The sequence below is a fragment of the Schistosoma haematobium genome, chromosome 7 (genome assembly GCF_000699445.3).
Source record: "Schistosoma haematobium chromosome 7, whole genome shotgun sequence".
In the NCBI taxonomy this organism is placed as follows: domain Eukaryota; kingdom Metazoa; phylum Platyhelminthes; class Trematoda; order Strigeidida; family Schistosomatidae; genus Schistosoma; species Schistosoma haematobium.
Genome location: NC_067202.1, coordinates 6,806,330 through 6,832,804, shown reverse-complemented (window position 1 = coordinate 6,832,804; position 26,475 = coordinate 6,806,330). Strand labels below are relative to the sequence as shown.

At 34.8% G+C, this 26,475-nt stretch overlaps 2 protein-coding genes across 3 annotated transcripts in view; one reads left to right on the top strand and one right to left on the bottom strand.

Annotated features, from left to right (window-relative positions):
- The window catches only part of CEP78_1 (Centrosomal protein of 78 kDa), an 83,602-nt gene extending 69,541 nt beyond the window's left edge, over window positions 1-14,061 (top strand). The window contains exons 10-16 of one of the 2 annotated variants that reach the window (XM_051217891.1): window positions 704-1,037; window positions 3,185-3,259; window positions 4,906-5,024; window positions 7,377-7,740; window positions 9,438-9,960; window positions 11,196-11,295; window positions 13,092-14,061. In XM_051217891.1, coding sequence (XP_051064323.1) covers window positions 704-1,037; window positions 3,185-3,259; window positions 4,906-5,024; window positions 7,377-7,740; window positions 9,438-9,960; window positions 11,196-11,295; window positions 13,092-13,707 — 2,131 coding nt within the window. In that variant the 3' untranslated portion in view covers window positions 13,708-14,061. The remainder of the gene's footprint in view (window positions 1-703; window positions 1,038-3,184; window positions 3,260-4,905; window positions 5,025-7,376; window positions 7,741-9,437; window positions 9,961-11,195; window positions 11,296-13,091) is intronic. The other variant, XM_051217892.1, reaches the window with a different exon arrangement.
- A 3,670-nt stretch (window positions 14,062-17,731) lies between these two features.
- MS3_00000766 (uncharacterized protein) lies at window positions 17,732-26,235 on the bottom strand. The gene is made up of 9 exons (XM_051208411.1): window positions 26,113-26,235; window positions 26,034-26,078; window positions 25,943-25,999; window positions 25,766-25,903; window positions 25,665-25,728; window positions 23,970-24,023; window positions 21,050-21,400; window positions 17,826-18,160; window positions 17,732-17,769 (listed from the first exon to the last, which is right to left on the bottom strand). The coding sequence occupies exons 1-8, from the start codon at window positions 26,191-26,193 to the stop codon at window positions 17,862-17,864; spliced, it is 1,089 nt and encodes a 362-aa protein (XP_051064322.1). The 5' UTR covers window positions 26,194-26,235; the 3' UTR covers window positions 17,732-17,769; window positions 17,826-17,861.
- Window positions 26,236-26,475: the final 240 nt, after the last annotated feature.

The following is a 26,475-nucleotide window of genomic DNA, read 5'->3' as shown; positions in this document are numbered from 1 at the left end:
TAAAGGCTAGATAAATATGAGGTCCGGTATTTTTTTCTTGATATTTGTAAACTCAATCATTCATTTGAAACACTGGGGTTTAATACTTCTTAAATCAGATTACAAAACATACTGTCTACTTTCAATCATTGATAAAAATAGTTGTTTCTATCTAATCATATAGAAAGTCATTTATGATTTAACGGTAACGCTTACTAACTATAGTCCTGAATAGTGAATCTTGACAAGTATGAAACTCGATTCAAGTTGATCTTTCTACTGCATAATCTCGAACATATCTAGACTTACTACGTTAGTTATCCTTTTCATCATGTGGCAGTTTCTAATAAGCTCTTTATTGCTGTATGAATGATTATTAAATGCGAACTGTATTGTTAAAAGTTAACTACTTGTCGAGTTGTTCTCTATTCTGACTATAGGGAGAGTAAGCAAACGTAAGAATTTACATTCTGGACCAATAGTCATTTAACGTCACACTCAGCTGTTATCTCACATTTAGCATGTTATTAGTTAGCCGTAGGTCATTCAAACTAGATAGACGGTTTAGAGGAGCAAATCAATACTCGAACTAAATCAATAAAATTGCTCTCCTGTCTTACTGCCCCAGATAAACTAAACAAAGATATCTGTTTATTTTCACTAAAGTACGAACATGAATATCTACCATTTATAACCTTGTTTTTTTTCTTTTTCTTAATCATAGAGGCTATCCAAATTTTCACTGTCCAGGTAAAACATGTCTTGAATCACGTGCTCTACATTTGGATTATAATCTTGTCAATAAACAATCATCAAATGTTAATAATATAAATCAGAATGTCAATAAATCTGTTATTCTTCCATGTGCAAAAACGTTGAATAGGGTTATCGCTGATGAATGTCATTACCAACATCATCGTCAATCACAAACACAACAGCGTCTTGGGCATAACCGACAAAACCCAACATATCAAAAATCATGTTCAATGATCAATTCCAGAATAAGTTCCCCAGAATTATCAGGGATAAATTTTCAGCATAAATTAAAACAGCTTATGGTAGGTTAATAATTCATGAAATTTTTCGTGTAGTTAAATTAATTGATATTTTATTTTGTGTTATGCATCGAATGGTTTAATTTGTTTGTTCTAGTTAGCGTTTTTTAGCAGGGTTGTTTTCTACGAGATGGGGTTGCTGACCCCATACCTAACCCTTCTCCTTTACTAGGACTTGGCACCGGCAGTAACTCTAGAAGAGCTACAGGCGGATTTAAATCTGATCGGTTTGTTCATAAATTATGGTCTTGCTGAACTTCTATTTTCATTCTTGAACTATCGAAAAGCAAAGGGTAAAGTGATGCACAAACACACGCTATTGGATACTGATTGACTGTAATAACATTTCAACTAAATATGATCTTATTTCTTTTTGTGTTCTTGGCGGTTGTTGGTTTGTTTTAGTCACCCTCTTCCTTCAAAGTTTGTTCCCATTTTTTTATCTTGCATTCTCGTCATATAAATTAAACACAAACAATAACACAGTGAAACATTGAACAATGAATGGGTATGCTGAATGTTCAACACTGAAGAGAGTTTTTTGTAATATGTGGTAAATAAGTGTTTATATATTAATAATCAAGTGTTTAACTGTGATTTGTGTGCCCAACCTAACGACATTGTTTATGAGTGTATGAGAACTATGCATAAAATAACGATTGCTCAAATCGAAATGGATTCAGAAAGCTGCTTTGGATTTGTCAGCTTATCGTGTAGGTGAAATATTTGTCTGCTAACCAAAGAATAAATATACCGTACATCAGTTCATCTTTTTCTTTTTCATAACTACAAAACATGATCTTTAGGACATAGGTGGATGGAGAATGCTGGTAAGCAGACTATGCTCCTCCACGAGTGGCAGTACGCGTAAGTAATGTATTGAAGAGTTCCATAGTAGTTCCTGTCATATATCAACACATTTAAACTATGAAATGTTAAACAACTTAGTTATACGATCGTTTTATGGAATCTTTCATAACTACTTAAAATAGATCTTGGGTTGAGAGGAATTTAAGAACAGCCAAATCGAAACATGAAATCAATGCAGGAGGTTATTAACTGTTAATTTAATCAATCCATCTTAATAGACCCAGACTGTTTGAATTGATTCGGAGCGATAACTGCGATCAATGGTTAGAGATGTTGGGTGGCATGACTCAGAATCGTTCACAATAGCGTAGATGCATTCATCCTCTATTTTAACACAGGTACTCCTTCATATATACCTTTATAGTCTATCTTCTCAAACTGTATTTTTAATATTCAGTCTTTCTCATTATCATTGTTTCTACATATTATTCCGATCTCTTTTCTTGTTTACCATCTTGTGATATGACAACTTGAACGAGCATGCCTATCTGCCAGGCTCTATGGTAACGATGACTAACCAACTATTCTGAACTTATATCTTAAGGTCTTACGAGAGACAGCATTTTATCTCTATATTGTACTTACTGACCATAAACTATATATTTGTATCACACAACTTGACGCTTATTATTTATTAATATGGTAGGTTATTTTTGGTCATGAAATGTGTTGGGATATTCAGAAAAATATCCCAAAAATTATCCTGTTAAGTCTAACGCTATCCTTGGACTTGAGATAGTATCATTTTCTAATTGGTCAATATTTATTTCACCTGTCGTCTTCCTACTGGTCAATATTGTACAATGTTATTTTCTATTTTATGGTACGATGTAGTCTGCTTGATTGATATATAAACAGAGTATGTTTGAAATACAATGATTCATATCTCAGAGGCTGAGACTTGCGTTCTGGACTCAACTGACTGGGCTAGACAGGGAAGCGACGCCAATCAGAACTCTAGGCTGTTCTTACGTGTTTGCGCATCTTTAGTCCGATCGATAATTTGCTTCGCTCTAATCTACAAGTCACAACAAAATGTTTATTTGATTTTGCGAAATTCAGGACTTTCTTTAGTGTAATGTTCTAGATAACTGACTCCCTTTTTTACTAAACTTATTTGTTTTATCTTAGGACCCCCCGCACCATGTACCTGTTCACTACTTTTACCGGAGATAGAACTCTGAACATTCAGTTATCTTGATAAGCTAGCATATCACCGAGTTAATTATTATTATTATTATTATTATTATTAACATATTTTTTTTATTTTTACACACTAGACGAAAGTATCACAACTTGAAAAAGATTTACAAACTGAAAAACGAAAATCTGATCGGTTATTGAAAAATCGTCAGGTATGCATATTTCATAATTTTGTTGTCTTCATCAGTACAACAGCATACACTGAATCACCAGAAAAGTCGATAAATATCTACAACGAGGTTTACTGAAAATTTATTCTTTGAATTGCTAAAATATTAAAGTTAGTTTACATATGGGTAGTAGTAGTAGTAGCCGATACCAAATTTTTCTCTTCAGTATAGAATGATTCATTAACAAGGCACAGATAAATGTACTAGGTCACAAGCCACACAATAAAATGTACTACTGATACTAGCTGGTTCGAACCTGGAACTTAGTGACTGAAAGTTAGAGACTTTAACCACAACAGTTTCACATTCTTTTTATATTCGATAGTAACCAAAAATTAGTTCGTAATGAAAATAAGTTGTTGTTGCTAGTATGCTAAATCGTCATGACATTATTGTGCTATCTGTTCAAAGTGAAATCAAAACATCTTTACTGTTTTGAGTTCAATATCATTCATTCACCAAACATATATTTACTACTCAGTTTTGATCTGTAAATTTATGTGTGGATTTGTCCTACTGTGCTTTGTAAGGTCACCTAAACATTTATCAGAGTGATCGTAAAGACTTCAGTTGCTTCTTTCTAATTCGTACTTCTTTGCTGATCTTTTGTGTTATTAGATTGGTTATTGGCACTTTTAGTTTGGTAACTTTATGCGGATAGCGTATCGATCGAGTATATAATCTAGCGTTGACATAATCTCACTCACTGGTCATATGGTCGTAATAATAGTAGTATAATTGGGCAAAAAAAAATAGTTTCTATTCTCCCTTCATATAAGTGACATAATTATGGTATACTTATTCCTTTTTGGCTTCACTAGCAATATAAGCAGAAATGGACGTGCTTTTCGTCCTAATTGGAATTCCCCGGTAGTTGGATGTACCTGCATCTCAGAGTTGATGTTCACCCCATTGCACAAGCTAGTGGCTGTCTAGATTCAGTAGCTAAGTGGATAATGTGATAGCTTTTGAAACGAATGGTAGTGAGTTCGAGTGCTGGAGTGAACATCAACTCTGGGATGGAAAGAAACGTGCATCTAAAGTTTCACTGCTAGCCACCATCCATCTCTAATTATAACTCTCGTGATTTAGGGCAATATCGATGCAATCCGCACAGAATGCACATCTACCAATAAGAGACTAATCAACTGTAATCTTAAACATCAATGGGAAGATTCAAACAACCAATACAAAATGTCTTATTATCATTTTAGTAAAAGCGGTTTGTAAAGATTGTTGATTTATATACTGTATATCACGAACTGATCTTAGTTAGATAACCAAAGGAGATTTAATCCAGGACCTTCAGGTTTCGTGGAATGCGCTTGATATTTATGCCACTGAGTTGACATCATATTTTTGACATTTCTAACTTAATTCAGTTCGCGATATTTTGAAACTAACTTTCAATTCCATTAGTGACTAACTACTTCATACTCAGTATGGTTGAACTCCACTGGCTATGGCTTCTCATTAGAACTCCTGGAATAACCAATCAAAATTAGTCATTAGTGGGTACATAAATATTCTTATTATTTTCTTCCAAATCACCAAATCTTTAATGAATAATTATTCAACATGAACTGATTCTGATTCTTTTCTCTCTTCGTTGTAATATTTATTTTTAGTTTGTTCAACAAGAGAATGAATCCAAGCATCTATTTCAAATTGATCAAGATTCAATCCATCAATTGAGAAACTTCATTTGTCGTTTGACAAATATGATTGAAACTCTTCAAAATTCGAAGTATGTTTAATATATATACAATTTGTGTGAGACATCGAACTGGTAAAACCATTGACTTTAAAACCACAACTTTAAGTAGTATATCAGCAACATCTTGAAAGACTCTAAAATGTAGTCCGGATTCTTTCAACATTACACTTTAGATTATATATATAGATAAATGAACACAGATTGGTAGTGTGGCGACGTGATCTACCATCACTGATAACTATAGACACCAATTTGATTGAATGAACGTCAAAAGTTTGCATAAGAGAAACTCTAGGAATGTTAGGGAGTTTTTAAAAGCACGGGATTCAGATTAATTAATGATCAACAGGCACATTTATGAGTTCGTACAGAAGAAGTCAATCAATCACAATGCCAGAGGTTAACCAAAAAAAGATAGCTAACGTGAATGAAACGGTAAATGGAGACAATGAAACCTATGAAGACAGCCAAGCACGATCAAAGCCATCAGAATGAATCATCATGATACATATGGAATAACTAAAAGGTTCGATTCTGCACGAATGGTCCAGAATGACAATGAGAGCCATATTGGTCGGAGAACTCAACACTATCTAACCATATATGTATAATTCAAATTCAATAGTTCCTAATATAAATAGCATTCATTATTCTTTCATGAAATCTGATTCGAAGTTCATTTTCTTCACGTACTGATATTAGCTTAAACGATAATAATTAAAACAATAATGCCAACCTTATTCAACACAACGAATTTTGTCACATTAAGAAACGGGATTCGTAACACCGATTATGTAATATTTTATTGAATTTTCGCTTAACATACGTCCCAGTTGTGATTATTGAAAAATATATTTATATAAGTTATATGGCTATGTAGAACTGAAGGTCTCATATGAAGCTGGAGGTTAGCCATTAGTATTGTGGATGGTTCGGCATTGCTTTGGCAAGTTTTTCTGACTGTTCATGCACAAAATTGGTTTGCTGGTTAACCGATTTCATTCATACTGGTGGTTGCTTTTCATTGTTCTCAAGAGCCATTGTCATTGGGACATTGTAAGGCATGTCGCCATTGCTAACATTAATGAGTTTGACCGTCTTGTAAGCGAAATAGGTCAGCTTTGGTCTGTTCGTGCTGTGAATAATTGATTCACGTGATCATTGATCGGGATAACTATACATGTAATGTGAATGTGTATATGAATGGTGCGAATGGTCCACCAGGGTGTTTGGTACTTGTGTGGTTGCGCCACAGGATTGAGCTGTACTATTCAGATTGTAGCGTTAAGGCCTAAACGATGTCTGGTTCTCCTATGAAGCGGGATTGAGCTGTCACGTGAAAATCTGGATGGTGTCTGGTTCTCTTGAAAACCAATGTAAAATTACCCTGACCCACAAGGATATATTGTATAACTATAAATGTAATTACATGTATTTTCTACCAGTTCACTTGCAACACTGATGTATTTTCATCTAACATCATTTATGAGACGGATAAAAGGGTAGTATATTGATGGCCTTGAGTTAACCCATCAGAATTAAGATAATACCTCAATTATTTTGTACAAAGTTTAAAGTGAAGTGATAGATAACTTGTATGTTATTATCAACTAAGTGAAAATTGGCAATATTTAGTTCTTAAAATGTCTGAAACCATCAAGAATTTCTGCTATGCAACCAAAAAGTGGATTTTAAATTATACTTAAGGTGAATTACAAAACATACCTGTTCCTAAGGCAGACTGTGTTTTAAAGAATTTAATTCAATATGCGTTCAAAAATGTTTAATGAAGCTAGATACTATTCTCTCTTTCTCACTCACGTATAGTATTGGTCCACTCATTATTCTTATCGGGGCATAACATAGAGTAGATCAAGTTTTTTTTAAAGTCTTTAATTGAGATAATGAACCGATTGATGTTAGACCACCTTTGAAAACCTGGAAGCACTGGACGTCCGTTTCGTCCTATTGTGGGACTCCTCAGCAGGGCGCATCCACGATCCCGCCCCCCCCACGAGATTCCAACCCAGGGCCTTCGGTCTCACGCGCGAACGCTTAACCTACTGGACCACTGAGACGGCATCCAATGGTGATAGTGTCTAACATCAACCAATCCACGAAATTGCGCGACCATCTTCCATTGTACTGAGGTAGATACCTGTCTCTACCCGACATGGATTAGCTCCACTGGTCACGGCTTCTCACTAGAACTCCGAGAATTCCCTCACGAAGCTAATTACTAGTGAGCACATGTTAATTACTATTATAGGGGTTGTGGAGATTATTAAGTTTTTGATTGAGATCATGAACCACGTTTTTATTAAATTAATTTCTAAAATGTCTTAATATCACAATATAATTAAAATCTCCCAATAATTCTAGGAATAAATCTAATATATCCAATGATGAACTGAACATTTTACAAGATACATTTGAACAATTATGCTCTCTTATTAGTCGTATTACAGAAGAAGAAAATGTTGACAAAAAACATTCTTCTACTTATTATCATGAAATAAGTAGTAATAAAATGAATAAAGAAGAAAATAAAATTGCGAAAAGTATAAATCATATGAAACATAAATCTATTGTCCATAATCATGAAAAATCTAATACTAAACAAATAAAAGGGCATATTCAATGGAAAACGATTGCTAAAACACGTGCTGTACAAACAGAGAATCCGCAGAATTCAATTAAAACTAATGAAAAGATAATTAGTGATAATAAAAATAGTATACAACATGTAAGTTCTTCTTAATTCCATTGTATCATTACATAATGGATGAATGTTTAAAGATAATAATGAAAGTTGAAGATTATTAAATTAGTCCATCTTCCTTTATTTTTTTGTTTTGAACCATCCTAAATTTAAAACTTCATTGTCTGGTTTGTTTCTTAAGATTGGTTCGAACGAGTTTGTGATCATTTCTTATGAAAAACAATATAGATTCTTATGAGAAGGGGTTTTATGGAGATAATAATAACTTCAATAATTGAAATCGTGAATCGATTGAAACTAGACCACCATGGAAAACTTGGAAGCACTAGAAGGCTGTTTCGTCCTATTGTGCGACTCCTCAGCACCGATAGATTCTGGGTTCGAATCCCGCGAGGTGGGGTCATGGATGCACACTGCTGAGAAATCCCACAATAGGACGAAACGGCCTTCTAGTGCCTCCAGTTTTCCCTTAGTTTTCTAGCTTCAATTGACTCATGATCTCAACTACTAAATGATAGTAATAATTGAATTTTAGACTTTTACGGTTTAGTGTAAATCGATTGTTTAGAGAACAAACATCTAAGTATAAGGGAAAAGAATTGTTTGACCACTGGGTGGCGATCAATGTCATGTGTGTCTAGTCCTTATTAGTGCAGATCGAATGCTATCGATCATGTTGCAATGTGGCCACTAGTCTAGGTGACTCGACACTGCGTGCACTATATATTGAGATTAGATGGTGGTTGGAGGTAGTCGACAGGGAACCCTGGACCCAGGTTTCGTGCTGTTTGGCACTCGTCAGCCAGGTGTATCTGTAACAGAACATGATCTTCAGATGCGATAAAAATGAAAATTGGAAAGAGAATGGTTAGTCTCACATCTTATATTTATTCACAAAAATAAGATAAATTGAGATGTCCTTAACCGGTTACTACTAACGTGAACTAAGAAAAATGTCCTTCAATTAGTATTTTAATTACTGATTGATAATCTCATAATAGTATATTTAGTAAGTTCGGACTTATATGTAGCGCCGTTTACCTAGAACAATGTGTAATCAAGGAAATGTTGTGTTAAAACAAATCACACCATTATATGTCAGTCATAATTTTGACCCTCAGAAAACTTTGATGACAAAAATACTGTATGTTTGTGTTAGAATGAATGTAAATTTGGTCGCCTACATTAGAATTAAATGGGGCTGAGTGATGACTACTCATGAAGATACCCCTTATTGACAAGTATTAAATAACATAAAACTTATGCCTAAAATCTTCTGTCGACTTCGTCTGACTTCTGAACTTCTAATTGCATTATAACCTAGTTGTATGTTTAGCATGTAAGTGAATAAACTTAACCAGATAAAATAATCAATTCATTCATAATGGCCTACACACATATCCTACTTCTGTAACAAATAATTTTGGGATAGAAGATAATCAATCACAAATCTATAACCGCCATTTATAACTATGCATTGAATGGACTGTATCAACAGTTTACAGATATGTTTTTTATTAATAAGTTACATCATTTCGGAATATTATGTAGTCATCAAGATCATTTAAGCAGTTCCTATTTACTGATTGCCCAAATACATTCAAGCTAAGGACTAAACTTGAAAGAAACATGCTATTTGACAGCTTTATCCTAATTTCTCAGATAAATCATGTAATTAACTTATCAACTTCTTTTTATTTTATTATTTAACTCAAATGTAGAAATATGAAGTATCCAATCCTCATATTGCATGGATTCCTTCTACATGTACAAATACAGCTACTCATACCGGTATCAAAAGTACTATGTCGAATTCATATAATGACAATGATAATAATAATAATAATAATAATAATAATATCAATAATAGCACAGTAATCCCTTTAAACTCAGAAGATGAACAAGAACAAAGTCAAATAACTAACAACACATCTGTAACTAGTAACAATAATAATAATAATAATCTAAGGGTTACGAACTATGAAAATATTAATCACAAAAATTCTATGGATGATCACAACAGTAACGTTGAACATCAATATTGTCGTTTAGATAACAGTACCGCTGACCATCATCATCATCCTTCGACTAATCCTACAGAACAACTAATTGATAATTTAGACATTTTTAAGAAAAGTTCACAAACAGACCAAATGTTTGCTGAATTGAAAGCAGCTACAATAATTGGTACATATTCAAATGATGATAATAATAGTAATAATAATACGAAGAATCGATTACTGGGTAAAGAAGCAAGTCAATTATCATGTTGCATATATAATAATTCCAACATGGTGGAGATTTGTAACTCAGGTGAATGATTTTGATGAAGTTTTGTTCTCTGAGCTGGGTTGTTTGGTCGTGGAGCTTTCATCATTTCTGTCATTGATTTATGGTCAACAAGAACCAATCAAGATCGAGATTTACAGAACAAGCTGTAAGCCATATGTGGAGAAATTTGAACACTTCACTTCTACCTGAAGTTTGTGCTGATGATGTTGTTCAGAAGTACGATTTAAGCTCCACGACTAAACCACCCAGCTCAGAGAACAAAACTTCATCAAAATCATCCACCCGAGTTACAAATCTCCACCATGTTGGGATTATTTAAATTTCGGTCGCTCAGATTATTTTAGATATAATTTTCACATATGGTGATTTCTCTATATTTGGCGCCCAATTTTCGTCAAACTATTCGTTCTAATATTAACGAACATTCGTATAAATTGGTTATGATGATTGTCTAAATTTTTTGTTGATCATCATAAACTGGCTGTTTTTAGACAACCATTAAAACTAAGAAGCATTTGAAAGCTGTTTCATCATGTTATGAGACTCTTCGATAGTCCGCGCAATTTCGTGGATTGGTTGATGTTAGACACTATCACCATTGGATCCCGGATCAGTGGTCCAGTTGGTTAGGCCTTCACACGCGAGACCGAAGGCCCTGGGTTCGGATCTCGCGAGCGCGATCATAGATGCACACTGCTGAGGAGTCCCACAATAGGACGAAACGGCCATCCAGTGCTTCCAGGTTTTCAAAGGTGGTTTAACATCAATCGTTTCATGATCTCAATCAAAAAGAGATAAAACCTTTAGACATATTGAACCCCTGATCACGGTTTACATTTTAACCTAATTTAACTAGATGTATTGGGAGGCCATCATTTAATACTACTGATAACAAAATGCCTCACTGCCTATATGGTTGATTGCCATTGGTCTCAGTTTCGCTCTAGAACTCAAGGAATTACCTCTAAAAAGCTGGTAGTTTCGAAGACGCTCCGTTCCGAAGATTCTCATAGTAGGTCAAAATATCTACTCATTACTTCTTGATTTTCAATGATTGTTTAACCAATGTCAGTCCGTAATGATGATGATGATGATTTTATTTGGTCATTTGGTTACTGACTTACAAATTTCACCAATTAAATACATTGAACATAACCATTTATTTGTTTCTGTATGATTTCTTTTAGATAATAAAAAAATGAATGGGTGTATACCAAAGGTGAAAAGTATTGAAATAGGTGACACAAATGAAATATCAATGCTAAACGATTCAAACAGTTCAACATGGTAAAAATCACTTAATTAAATGCTCACTTTTTTAGTTTTCGGTAAACTGTTAAGTGTAATTATTTGTAAGAGTTTGCATGTTCTCATTGCTGATATTCAAGACCATAATTGATCACTCTCCATTGACATATACGCATCCTGAATAGACTGCTTCGATAGTGTCATTTAGTAAAAAGATTTAATAAAATTGAAATGTGGCTAACAATGGAGTCTAGTTTGTGCGTTTCGTCTTGTTTAAGACTCCTCACTCTGATGATGTACCTCTAACTTAATGTTAATGTTTCGGATTGAGATGCAAACTTATTATCTATCGCTTTAATACCAGTGCGTTATCCGTTGAACTACAAAGTCCAGATAGCTGCCAACTTGTTTGATGGGTATGAAGATATTTTTAAGGGTTTGTATTTTCCCACTATCTTTTCGAGAATTTCACTAATGGTTAATATGTAGTATATTAATATTGAAGAAATGAAATGCACAGTGAGTTTATCAAAATGTCATACTTTACTTATTTTATTCCTTAACTCATATCAGCACCATGAAAAAGACGATTAGCAAAACGAAAGATACAGTTTACAAGAACTCAGGTAGATCAATAAAATGAAAAGCCGGGAATAGTGCTCAATATTCAAACGAAGACGCAGTATGAATGAATGCGCTCTATTGCAACCAACTGTGTACCGTTTCAACTCTCTAGTAATCTTAAGAGTACCTCATGGTTAAATCATTATTAATTCATCGATGTTAAGTCGCGTAACTACTATTAGTCATGAATTAACTCCTTAGCTTCACTATAACGAGCTCTAAAATGTATAGGTTGTATTCGTCTTAGATTATTATGGCGTTACTTGGTCGTTGAGCTACGACGCGAATTGGTTGAAGTTGGGATTGTTCCACTGGATGCCAACCCAGTAGTTCTAATAGTTAAGTGTTCGCTAAAAACCTGAAGACCCTAGGTTTCATATCTAGAGAAGTTGTAAGTACTCACTACTGAGGAGTTACATGCTGAGGCGAAACATCTGTCAGTTGTTTCTTAGTTTTCGATGCTGGCTCAACTGAAGTCAGTCCGTGACAAGTACAAACTACAAATTAAAATATGCCCCACAAATCCCCTTATACCAATAATTATCATGTGCTCACTAGTTATTAGTTTTGAGGTGTAATTCTTAGAGTTCTAATGAGAAGCCACAACCAGCAGTGTCGAACCATGTTGATTGAAAGAAAGTTATCCACCTCAAACAATACATGATGACTGAGAGAGAACGTCGATTGATTAGACTTAGACATTGACATCGTTGTATGCTGGTCCAATGGTCCAGAGACTGAGCGTTCATGCATGGGACCAAAGGTCCTTGGTTCGACTCCAGCGTACGCGATCATGGATACGCACTATTGAGGTGTCCAACATTAGGACGTAAAGGCCATCCAGGGCTCCCAGGTTTTCTACATAGATCAGTTTGTGATTTAAACTATAAGGATAAATTTAAGAACGTCAATCCTTCACACTTGTTTACTTTGCGAAAAATCCTCTCTTAAATTTAGACTATATAGTATATGACCCAATAAAGGTATACTATCGAACACTATTTCTGATGATACCTTTTACAGGAAATAATATTTAACATTCAGTTCCACTTGTCCAAATGAGTGATATCCTGATTACCTGTAGTTTTCCAAATACACTTATTGTTTCCTTTCGATTGTTTCTACTACTGTTATTATTATTATTATTATTATTATTACTTATTATTATTATTATTATTATTATTATTATTATTATTATTATTATTATTAAGTGTCTCCAACGTTTACAACATTCAAAACACTAACTGTAATAAGAATTTAAACACAATTGAGAATGATGAATTGGTTGGTAAACAAGTGGACAATACCAATCAAACAACAACAACAAAGAAATCACTAACTAATCAGAAATCTAATGAATTCAATCAATTGAACATTGAAACGAATCACTTAAACAAATGTAGTTTGAATAAACCCAATCAATTTCTTCATAATGAAAACATATACCTCATTGAGAATACAATTTGTAATGATGAAAAAACTATTCAGACAAATAATAATGGTAATCACAACATCAATGCTACTACTACTACTACTACTACTACTACTACTACTACTACTACTACTAATAATAATAATAATAATAATAATAATAATAATAATAATAATAGTATAAACGATTCAGAGGACGAGTTATTTGATGAGTTGATCAGGAGTGATTTTGATTCACCAATCCCCAATCCCACAGACTTTGATTTAAACTCTGTAGATTATGATGAAATAGCTTATGATGATCAGTTATCATCAACTAGTACAAGTCTATTGTTGGACAATTCAAATCCAATTTATCAATCAACAAATAATTCATTGATATCAACTGAAAATTGATCAACATTACTACCATTATTATTAATAATAATCGAGTATCTTATTGTGGTGAATTCATGTTTGATTCTTATTTCATTTTCAATTGTTTACGTATTGATAATTGAACACCTTCCGGTGATTACAACAATTTCACATACATACACACATACATCTTTTGTAATTTTAAGAAAATCAGTTGACTGCAGTACATATATAATAGGTATATTGTGAGCACAAATATGTTGGTGTGCATAACATCCATTCTTCCAACATTTTTGTTTGTTAAACTTTTCAGAATAAATAAACCTCGTAATACCATATATCGTTAATTTTACTTTAGCAGTCTAATATATACTACTTTTAAGTAGTATGATTGAGAATCAGTAAAACTAGATTGTCATGCCAATATGGTGGTTTTTTTCAAGAATAGAATCTATCGTGGTTCTTTATATGCTTTTTGATAGAAATTATGAACTCCAAACTTTCTCATGTATACATTAGGATGAATATTAATTTCCCTTGAACTGTAACATCTTGATGACAAGTCTTTTTTGTAGCAGTAAATCTGTCGACTATGAGTCACAGTATAGTGTTACGTCTGGAAGGTTGATTCGTTTCAAATTAAATATTAAACAACTGTCTATTGATGACTGACTTCTCTGTCGTTCCAGCCCATCGTACTATTTATCTTCAAAGTGGTGTCATCTACACAAACTCATGTACTCTAATAATGCGGCATCTAAATGAGCTTCTCAAAGTTTTAATCCTAATCAGTCACCTACAAGATAAATGGGTGTAAAACTAACGTATTACACCATCACTAAAGATAAAAGGAACACACCACAATGGATGATAGTTGTATAGTGCGCAGTAGTTTGAAAATTCTACCCAATAGATTCTGAGTTACACCAAAAGTACTCATAAGCTTGTATAGTAGCGAGTTAGGTGATAAATTAAGCTATTTTGGGATGAGAGAATTAGTAATAATCGACTTTTAAGTTCTAGAAATCCTCTTCTATAAAAAAACAAGCTGGATTGGACTTAACACGGTTGGTGGTCATATTTTGTAAGATGATTGTTGTGTTGATGATTATGTCGTTAACATTTTCACACAGCAAATCTTCCAGTTAATGTTCGAGTCTCGTGTGTGGAATCGTGAAGGCGCGCTGCTGAGAGGTCCCATACTAGGATGGAACGGCCGCCCAGCGTTTTCAGGATTTTGATGGTGGTTACTGCCAGTCCCAGGCAAAGGAGAAGGGTTTGCAACCATATCTTGTAGGGAAAAAAAACGCTAACCAGTAAAATTAACATTGATCAATTCAAGATCCCAATTAAAACTCAATATTAAGAATAACAATTTCCACTGAGTAAAGTAAATCCTAACTGTAACAACTTGGTACTGCTTGACGTTTCTACAGGTATTAATGAATGTCAGTGATGATAACAAACTACCTAGTTTCTGTGCAGTCCTTGATGTGTGCCGGACTAAATTTATTCAGGTTAACCGCTCAGCTTATACCAGGTGGTTAACTAAAGTATTTTTGGTTGACAAACCGACATAGAATATCCTAAATTGATGCATCGGTCCAAGTAATAATGCTTTGATAGAATCACTCTGTTGAACCTCCTGTCTCACTACAAACTACTAATCAGCTTGTCCCAAGGGCACGGTTCATCATCTGACAAGAAAAAAGCTGCTCCCTTAAACCAATTAACACGGTCTTTCCTCGGTACTCCAGACTGTTTACCAATCTATATGTACGTACCAAACACAAGCACTGTAGGAATATTCATATAAGAGTACACATCTCTATCTTCCAACGCTTTCCGAAGACCCTGATATTAAAACTTCTTACATCCTCAAAAAGCGCAATAGCTTGACACTTGATAATAACCACATTTTCGATATAACTAGACAACGATATGACACTACAAGAAAATAGCAGTCCCTAAGAAAGCTTGATATTTGGCGAAAACAATTACAATAACCTTGAGACACATAAAAACTGGAGAGCTAAAAGTCTCTGCAACTAATCTGAAACTAACAAAGGTCATGAGTGATTTTTATTCATAGTTATCGTCCCAAAAAGAAACTAGAAAACCTGGGATTTTCCTAGTAATTATTTTATATTCTTATATTCTAGTATGAATAGTTGAGAACGGCTGGTAAGAAATAAGAATTAACTGGCATTATGTTTCAGATATTGTTCATACCTTATCCAAATCCATTAGCATGAGATATTGAGTAAAACAGAATTGTAAGTGAGAACCAAAGGCTAACTATCCTTACACCAAATCAATCAGACGAATTACTAGGTTATCCACTTCCTCCTGCTTCTGTAATTTTTCTCACCGTCAATGTTCTGAGGAAAAATTGCTACCCACTAAGAACCAACAGACTTATTTATATCAGATTAAGTAGTATCTTTATCTTTTGATAGATAACTTAGTCTCAGTATCCCATCATATGTACATTATTTTCGGCATCTACAACCGCATTCTCGGTCAGCTACAACGTAGGACCAGGCACATATATACATCGGTCCAAGTTGCCGTACCTCATTAACACAACAAGATGAACACCAAATTCATAAAAGTAGTTAATTCAGAGGTGGTAATATATAAAAGAAAGATTGCAATAAGGATATAGTACAGGAAGAAAGAATTAGTTCGTAGAAAGAAAGATATGGAGCAATTTTAATCTCTTAGTTTAAGGGAAGATAGAGAGTGTATACACCGACGCCATTGTGATGGATTCTGAGCCATGACACCAAGAGTCTTCAACCATTGGTTACGATAGTCACGCGGACCCCAACCAAGTAGTCTGCATCTACTAACATGGCTCAGATTAGAAGTTAGTGACTTCAAGTACTGATGCCACGTTTTGGTTTGACCGCCCCTAACTTCCTTCCAACCAACTCCAATACCGGTTAGCATTGCACGTCGTGGTAATCGGTGTTCGGGCATACGTAACACGTGGCCCAACCATCTCAGTCGATGAAGATTCACAACCTCATCAACTGATTTACCATCATTACCTAATACCCTGCGTCTAACCTCACTATTACTTACCCGGTGATCCCAACAAACACCAGCAATATTTATGAGGCATCTGTGGTCAAATACTAGTAGCTTACGGATGTCTTCTACTCTCAAAGGCCATGTTTCAAAACAGAATGGACTGCCGCGCAGTATACTCGTCCTTTTGTTGATAGACGGATATCTCGCCTTCGCCAAAGGTGACGTAAGTTCGCAAAAGCCAAACGAGCTTTTCGAATCCGAGCTGAGATTTCGTCAGACACCAACCCATTAGGGCTGACCAGACTTTCAAGATAAGTGAAGTTGTCAACGCGTTCGACTACTTCACCCCCTATCCTTAGTTCAGGTGTTGACGCAGGGCAGTCCTGAAGCAACAACTTGCATTTAGAGGGAGAGAAGCGCATTCCAACCGCATTCTCAGTATTTGGTCTTCCTCACAATTACTGTGACTAGAATTATTTTGACTTATTTCCTATTTATTTTGTTAATTTCATCTTGTTGTATTATTGCGAACTTGAACTAATACATATTTTATGTCATACTAACTCTATGTCGATACTGATCAACGGTATCACGCGCGAACGCTTAACGTCGAGACCGACGGCCCTGGGTTCGAACCCCGCGGACGGGATCGTGGATGCGCACTGCTGAGGATTCCCGCAATAGGACGAAACGGCCGTCTAGTACTCCCAGGTTTTCAATGGTGATCTAACATCAGTCGGTTCATGATCTCAATCGATATTGATTGTTTGTCAAACAGAGAATCTAACGAAATGAAAACAAAGTTGCTTATATCCCCTTTCCAAAGGATAGTTATAAATTTATATATATATAAGATGAAATTTTTAAAATAATCCAAGTATAAATAATTAGTCAATAACAAAACACTTATGAGAGACAATTAAGAATGACATTAGTTGAAATGAGAGAAGTAACAATATTTTTCTCATGTTAAATAATGGAATAATGATAATATCTTTAAAATAAGATAACTATGATACAAACACTTAGATATTAGATAAATATTATACAGGTAGATAAGAGGTATATATATATATATATATATATATATATATATATATATATATATATATATATATATATATATATATATATATATATGAATAATAAAATAATTATAAGCCACGATTCTTGTCAACTAATAGTCTCCTTGACGTTGCCCGATCTTCCTTGCAAATCTTTGATAATTCCATTTTATTACGACGAACATTTACAAATGGTTTAGGTATACGAATATCTTGTCGTACGACAGTAGTCGATTTAGGAGGAGTTATTGATAATTGCTTGGAAACACGATGAGGTGTACAGGACAAACGACGTGACTGGTTATATTTCAAATCATACGCTTTACGTCGAGCAAATGCACTGTCAGCTGGAATTTTATTAGTAGTTTTACGCGATAATGGATTGCAAGCTAACAACAAAAAAGTAAAAATGAGAAAATATGACGAAATTCATTTGAAGTTCTTTTTTCTAGACCAGATATAGGAACAAGATAGTACGATTTTTCGATTTATCGTGATATATTACTACCATTAACACAACAAAACGGCCCATTTCTAAGATGATAATACCACTGAATTGGACAGTCCATCGATACACTATACACAGACTGAGATTAGGACGCTATACCGGATACATGATTAGCAATCAACTATAGCGCGAACCAGAGTATATGCCAGACAATAGATTTATTTAACATGAACCCTAGTAGTCCATTACACGTAGTGAATAGATATCAGTATTAGGAGGGAATTCATAAATAGTAATTTGAATATATCTGTCTTTGCTCAGTGACCAATTATATCTTACTTTCACTGGCTACATAGCATTGAGAAAATTGGAAAGGAGGAAGAAATACAGGAAAACCCCAGTATTAAGCGGTGCAGGCAGAATGAAACAAAAGACACTATCACACCAATCAACTACTAACACAGTCCTTGAAGTCTTTAAAAATTCAACAACTTTGTGATATAGAACAACAACTAGTTATCGTTTGGCATTTGTTAATAGGTTCAACTTTAGTTGATTTCCAAGGTAAAGTAGGGCATCTTACCAACGCAGCGATTTACTTCTAAAGGAATAACATGAAGTTAGAAGATAATAGAAATGAACAACGGTTTTAGTGTAAATGTTAGTGATACTATATAGCTACAGACATTGTAACCGGGAAAATATGAATTAATTTCGATATGGGATCCAATGGTTAAGAGTTGAATCCAGGAAACTAATGAATAATAAACTTAGACACTTAGGTCAACTAAACTAGATAGTATATCCCAATCGATAACACTCAATAATGGTTCTGTTAACCAAAGATTGAGCAAACTGACCATAAAGTTTGTACTCAATTGATAAATAATAGCATGCGTGTCCACGAGTTTCATGAATTATATTAATTATCATATATCATTTGTGTTCCCACATCCTAAGGACTGGTCAGTTTCTCGGAAACAATTAATCTGTTTAATATTTAACTTACCAGTGAATAAACTAATACATTTACGCAACAGGAAGGTATTCTTAAAATAGTAGGGATATAAAAGAGCATTTCTTAACATGATTTGTTACTCACTTAGTAGTCTTGAGAATCTGATTAATCGAAAGATAATTTCTATCATGAGTATATATATATATATATATATATATATATATATATATACCATTGAATATAATCGTGCACTCACTAGTTATGACATTATGATGAATGAAGCACATGGGCATCTCTATATACACGCTACTAACCAGGTGTCGATTGGTATTTATTCCATCTCCATTTGTTCTCCTTACTGGTTGCTGCCTCAAGTTTTTCATGACTGTTGTTATTAATTCTGTTCTGTTCATGATGATCTAATGTAGTGAGTCAATCAAGCATCACACACACAATAAGCGCACGTTTGTGGTTAAAACCTGGCTTCCTTTCCTAAGGAACGTGGCACACATCAATGGTTAGACGTGTAGCTTAAATTTCTAAGATTCTTGGAAATGCTAGATCCCCAGGAATCACTTGGTAAGCGCCTTGCTTTTGTAACTTTTTCGAAAATTTGAATTTTTCATTTTCGTGCCAAGAGCGCCCACTTTTACCTTCAATTTGTAATTCGTTTCCTTCTTTAATACTCTAATTTGTGACGTTTCCCAAGGACTTTTTTATGCTGCATATATACGCCTGATTTGTGTGCTTGTTGGTTCTTGCCTCTGACTCTGTGGAATAGACGATTCCCTCACCTGAACCTGGTCTTCTCCTTCTGGTTAGCAGGGCTGGGACACATCGGAATAGTTTAGCTTGTCTCGTCGTTGTGTTGCAGGTCATTCATTCCGTACACCAATTTTAGGTGATCTCATAATCTCTTCAAACGTAACAAAGATATGTATTGCTAGAGTTTAATTCAATAAACCTTCCTTCTTCTACGTCGTCGGTTGAGCTTATATATGGGAAGCTTGCGTATCAGTACCAGAACCGGATACCAACACAAAACATGATATGGACTCGTCAAACTGTCAGATCCTACTATTATTTTTCCGTGCTTTACGCCCGTAAATCACAAAATATTACTGGAACTAGGAATAATACAATGTATTAACTACATTACAAGACAGTCTCCAACTAATCAGAAATACCTACATCATAGAGGTAATAATAAGCCTAGGAAATTTCGAAAAATGACAATTAGCCTTCAAACAGCAATACAAAATCTTAAATAAATGTACATTATTTGAAACATAAATGAATACTGATATAACTGTGGCTGTGACTGGTCAGTGACACTAGGTATGCAATTTGCTGACTAAATAACGTACAAAATATTTAACAAAAAACAACCTTGCCAACAATGTAACGAATACGAGTAATTCAAGATAAATATATTTTATACCATTGGATATAATGGTATAAAATCACTAACATAGACTATGTGCTCATATCAGCGAGATTTATTTTCAAACGACTCAAACCTAAGAAAACTAGTCACAATGAAAAACACTCCTGTTAGCTATTATATGTAGATGTCTACAACATACATCTCTAACTTGTGTGCAGGTTCCCATAGAGAAATATGAAAATCACCGGAGATGACACATTTATTTTCAACAGCCAATCAAAATAAGTTGCAGAATACACGAAATTGTCTACAATATTATTCTTTGTGGGTTGAATTGATTGATGTGAGCTACATAAAATGACTAAACTGACTAACAAATGAGTAACAACTAAGATTTGGGTGAGTCCCATAAGTTAAGCAAAAGTGCTGTAGTTATTTGATAAAATAACATATGAAACCAAGGAGAAAATACACTCATAAAATACCTGCCAAATTGTTTGCCTGTTGTTGGTTATTTACAGTTGTACTAATTTCATTAGATGAGAGAGGAGAAAGAAGTGATTTACTTCGTTTAACCGAATTTGAATCCTTTAATATTGTGATTTTGTCATTCAAAGGAATTGATATTTTCTTCTGAAGGCTGAACTTGAGCTGAGGTATATTTGTTTGGGAGATCTCAGATTTATCACCAGATGAATTCGAGACTTTTTTATTGTTGTTAAAAAAAGGCGGTGATGCAAATGGTGGTCGAGGTTTACTAGTCAAGTTACGCCGTGAAGCATATGACACCAATGATTCCAATTTTGAAGCGGCCTTAGCATGAATCTTACTGAAGTCTGATGAGCAGTAAACGAAGTAAATATAATGAAATATTTATATAATGGTATACACAAATATTATTTTCAGCATACGAGGTTTGTGAAGACTTTTGTATTTCAATATATTACATTAATGATTGATTCTAGACAATTACTGAAAGAAAAGAAGCCCTGGACAACTGTTTCGTTCTAATGTGGGACTCATCGACAGTGTGTACGAGACTGAATGCCCGAAGTTGGATTTGTAGTGGGGGTTATGGATGGGCACCGCTTAGGAGTCTCATACTAGGACGGAATAGCTAACCAATGCTTTCTGTTTTCAGTGGTTGTCTAATTACAATCAATCTGTGATGTAATTATGAAAATATTATTCCGATAACTTACACCAAAAACATAAAATAATGAGGAAAACACCTTGTCACGAGAAATTCAGTAAATCATCCCAAAAGCTACACTCCACATCTACGTTTGGGTTTAAAACTGGAACACTAAACAGTAGTGAAGAATATTTCTATTTTAATTCCACAAACTAATGACTGAAGACTACCAAACAGGTTTTAGTGGACACTTCTTAACAGTATGGTATATTTGACTCGAACTTACCGAAGGGAATTTCCATGGGAAATGACGGTAGGTAGAAGCAAAAATACTATCTTCGAACAAGAAAGCATGAATTATGCAAACGGGATGATAGAAATCTACTCACAACCCCTCCGAAACCTGAGATGTCTAAAATCCCTATTTCACTGGTATGGTAGTGGGATTAAGAAATATTTTTTCACAAATTCCAATTACCCAGATGTTCTTTATTTTCCCCCACTATTCTTAATCATATTTATGCAGACACTGGATCAATCAGTTTTATTTTGTTTTACTTCGAGTGTTCCAGCTTAAAAGAATAATTGACTTAATACTCGTAGCTCACATAAATAGATTCTTTGGGACGACATTCGTAGAACATGTCCAAGCCACCGAAGTCAGTGTTTCAAGATAGTGACACCAATTGAATTATCATCTTTGCGCCCGAACACACGATGCCGAACCTCTTCATTACTAACATGGTATTGCCGCTGGATGTCAGCAATCCTTCGGAGACAACGTTAATCAAACACATAGAGTTGTCTAACATAGGATATGTTTTCATAGTAGACTATTATGTATCTGTTTCGTAGCATACTGCTGTTATAGCAGGATAGATTATGCTGTTATGTCAACCAATCATAATCAACATAGAGCCTTGAAAAGATATGCCTGACTCCAACTTGCTGTAGCACATCAGGAAGAGGTGAAATTAACAAGACGAATAGCAATAGTCGAATCAATTGTAGTAGCGATGATAATGAGAAAGACTAAGCATTGAGAATATGATTTGAGAAATATAAATGAAGTTATGCATGAAGAGATACTGGAACTCAAGATCTAGAGGAAGATAAAGAGCGAGCATGTGTCGTTATGGCCTATTCTGAAGCATATTATTTAACATATCCAACCATTAATCAGAGATGTCTCAAGGACCCCTGACGTCACATCGCAATTCGGTTACCCATAGTTTTTTCAACCTACTCCCACTTCCGAGAGCGTCAGAGAAGACGGGATCTTAGCAGAAATAACACATGTTCCAACCACCATAGTCGATGGGGACTCATAATCTCATCGTCTGACTTGCCATCTTGGTCTAGTAATTGATCCTTAACCTTAGAGTTGGTCATTTGGTTTTTCCACTCACTGCCTTCTCAAGGCGACAGTGGTGTTTACAGAATTGGGAAAACGAAAAAAGAATGTCCGGCGCTTTAGCCGGGTTGGTGAATATAGAGGGTCTACCTAGGAGATTGGAAAACCGTGATTCCAAACCGATGATGCACATGAGCTCTAGGATCCTAAGGGAACAAATGGCGCATAAACCTATTCCTGGTCACCAGCTACTATGAGACTGCATCTCCTAACGTTGCGCCACTGCCTTGTGGATTAGACCTCTAGGTCAAAGGCTCGGTTAGTGGCCCCCTAAGGGAACCATCTGCTTCGGTTTGGGCACCAGGGCAATATTCCAGCCCTCACACAAATTGAATGATGAAGTGTGGCGTATATATATTTGGTGTCTCGTACCAGTGTTTATGTGTCTAAATAAATAATAACTAGAGCAATACTTTGAAGACATCTATAATCAAGAACTTGCTGTGATATGGAAAATGTTGAGCAAGGACCTATTCTAATTGAAATTTAGGAATGTCGTCTTTATAATGGACTTTTATTCGTTTTTTCTTGAAACCATTTAAGCGAAGATGCATGAAGCTATGGAGCAGTAAGCCCTTAAAATAATAGTATTTCGTCAATGATAATTCATATACCAAGTACGGATTTATTTGATCAGCAATGAGCCATGTTGTTTTTGTGAACAGTAATGGTAATACACGGAAAACCAAAGTGAATTAAAGTGACTTTTGAACCTATGATTTAGTGGTTGAAAGATAAATTCTTATTTAGCAAATCGCATCGTAGTCATAACTGTTACAAGACTATCGTTGGAACTCATTCTGTACGTATGACAAAAAATTGAACGTAATAAAGATGAATTTGGAATTCGAATTACCTGGGACTGTCTTGATAACCGATGGTTTTTTAGCTATGGACAATTTATGGGATTCTGGAAAATGTTTTAAAAAATAGCAGTTAAATATAAAAGCCAAACAATGAAAGATTACTCTACAAAAGTTAGTTTTGTTGAATAGTGCTTGATCTGGTTGGAATTAACGAAAATAAGTGTTTACTTAAAAAAAGGTTATCAAATTGTTGCTTTATGGGGCTATACCGTTATTATTAGATGTCCCCTGAGTAAATGAACACTACCAGGGTTAGTAAAAGAAAGTCTGACATGGAGAATGCCATCAACAAAAGAGAAGATGCTAGCAACTCCTCTTAAGCTTTAACATGACACACTAATATCTTCCCACTTTATAATATCAGAATGAGCTTGATACAGTGAAGCATCAGAAATTTACAGACTCTAAACATTTTTATCTATAAATAAGGGAAAACTACACATTAATAGCCAAAAAATAAGGTCAAAATATTAGAGTATTCAACGTGAATTCTATTTTAAACTGATGAATACAATAAATCTAAGGCATGATTGCTGCCAACTTATTACTTTGAGCTACACCTCAGATCACTGATTACATGATTTCTAGAGCTCTATTTGAGGAATCACACTGTAAAAAACTGATCAACATTTTTTCGTAATGACCTTATTTAGCTCTATCAGATAAAATACTTGTTTGAAACCTTACTAAATGTGGTACGTTGATTAAGGAGATACCAGACCCAGTGAATGTAACGTACGAGGGTGAAGTCGTACCAGTATTTTAGGGTATGGGATAAGAAAGTAATCTCCATAGATAAGTATGATCCACAACAAAAAGATCTGAATTGGCATATAAAACTAAGGACCTCAGCACAAAACTGATCTTTTTTACATCAACACAAGCACTCACAACTAAACAGGCATAAGGAGTTCACTATTTTTAATAACTCCCACCAAGCATGATTACAGAGGTACTTTACTGTCAATCGTGGTTATTTATTTTCTAATTGATTTAAATACGTAAACATTAGTGCGAGGTACTAAATATATATGCACCGCACTCCGATTTGTGTGAGGGCTGAAATACTACCTGAGTACTCAAACCGAAGCAGGTATCGTATAGATACAATACACTCCAACGATCTAAACAACATACCATACGTATGGACGGTAGTTTTCAAGTGAATAAGTGTAGTATAGGCAACTTATACATCATCACTGAGTAGAATGATTTCTATGCGTTCAAAACTGGGGAATTTTCTTCAAAGTCGAGAATCTACACCAATGCAAACTACTTTCAGGACACCATTATTGGTGACTGGTTAGAAGTAACAGAAAATAAGTCATGTACATTCATGTATCATTCATTCAAACCATTCTGGTCCATGGCGCTGGAAAATGTCGAGGACACTAACAATAGTCACGATTCGGAATATTCTTAAATTACAACTAACAATTATACTTGAAATATTACTAGTACACCGTTAGACAATTTAATATATTGATCTATGCACTACTTATGGCGACTGTAACTAAGATCGTATGTAGAGACGGTATGATATCATGACTACTGAAAAACTCAATTGCAAAGGAGTGTATTGAGTGGGAACTTAAAATCCGTGAACTAACTATAAACAACTTGGAGTGAAAGGTGAGACGTTCACTACATAACAGATACGTCACATTTCGACTGAGTGACATTACCTGAGTATTGCTTGATTGGGTTCTCAATAGTATCCTTCTTGCAGCACACCACAGGAGAAGTTAGCTGCAGATATTGAGTGAAATATACAAAGCGAACTGACCTCGTACGTTCGATTTAAAACACCTGAAGCTTCATCGTCACTAATTGGTGTAGACGTTATCCCGCCATTTTCTTTATTTTCTTGATCGTCAGCAGGAAGCTTAGGCTTGTCCGTACATCTGAAAGAAGATTCTTCAATCTATCCCGAACGATGTCGTAGAAAGCATAGTACATCTACCTCAACAGACTCGGCAGATGCTGTTTCACCATTCTTTGTGCCGGTACTTTCAAATTCCTATGAGCCTATAGAGGCAAGGCATTATACAAACCTGAATACAAAGCAGGATTTTCAGCTCCTTCTTTAGTTCAGAGGCCTGTAGTGATAAGATAAACATGCTTGAAGCTAACCTTTTTGTTAGCCTTGATACCATGCATTTTAGCAAGCCTCTGGAGTTCTACATATCGCAAGCTATCAACATCTACCGTCATTCTACCCCTAACCAACTAATTACGGAATCCGCGCCTCTACCGGTACATACCATATATTGTTCGTCTCACTATCCAATATTTTCAGTGGAACCAGTAAAATCTAAGTAATTTCCTTGTTATAAAAACTTGACCACATAATCCAATTTCGGAACCGTGGTAGTGTTTGGGAAAATCAGGCTAAATGATTCAAATGGTTGTGAACGGAATAAAAGAAACCCGAGCTAAACAGGCTTTCGTATCTTATGGAAGTGTATCATCGATGCCTCCAGGTAAAGACTTATA

Bases quoted from the DNA above. Each gene is read 5' to 3' on its own strand.
- MS3_00000766 (XM_051208411.1), bottom strand. From the start codon at position 26,193: ATGACGGTAGATGTTGATAGCTTGCGATATGTAGAACTCCAGAGGCTT. The intron at 26,079-26,112 runs GTTAGCTTCAAG...TTATCACTACAG, and splicing joins GTATCAAGGCTAACAAAAAG to GCCTCTGAACTAAAGAAGGA. The intron at 18,161-21,049 runs GTATTTTATGAG...TTTTGTTGTTAG, and splicing joins ACAGGCAAACAATTTGGCAG to CTTGCAATCCATTATCGCGT.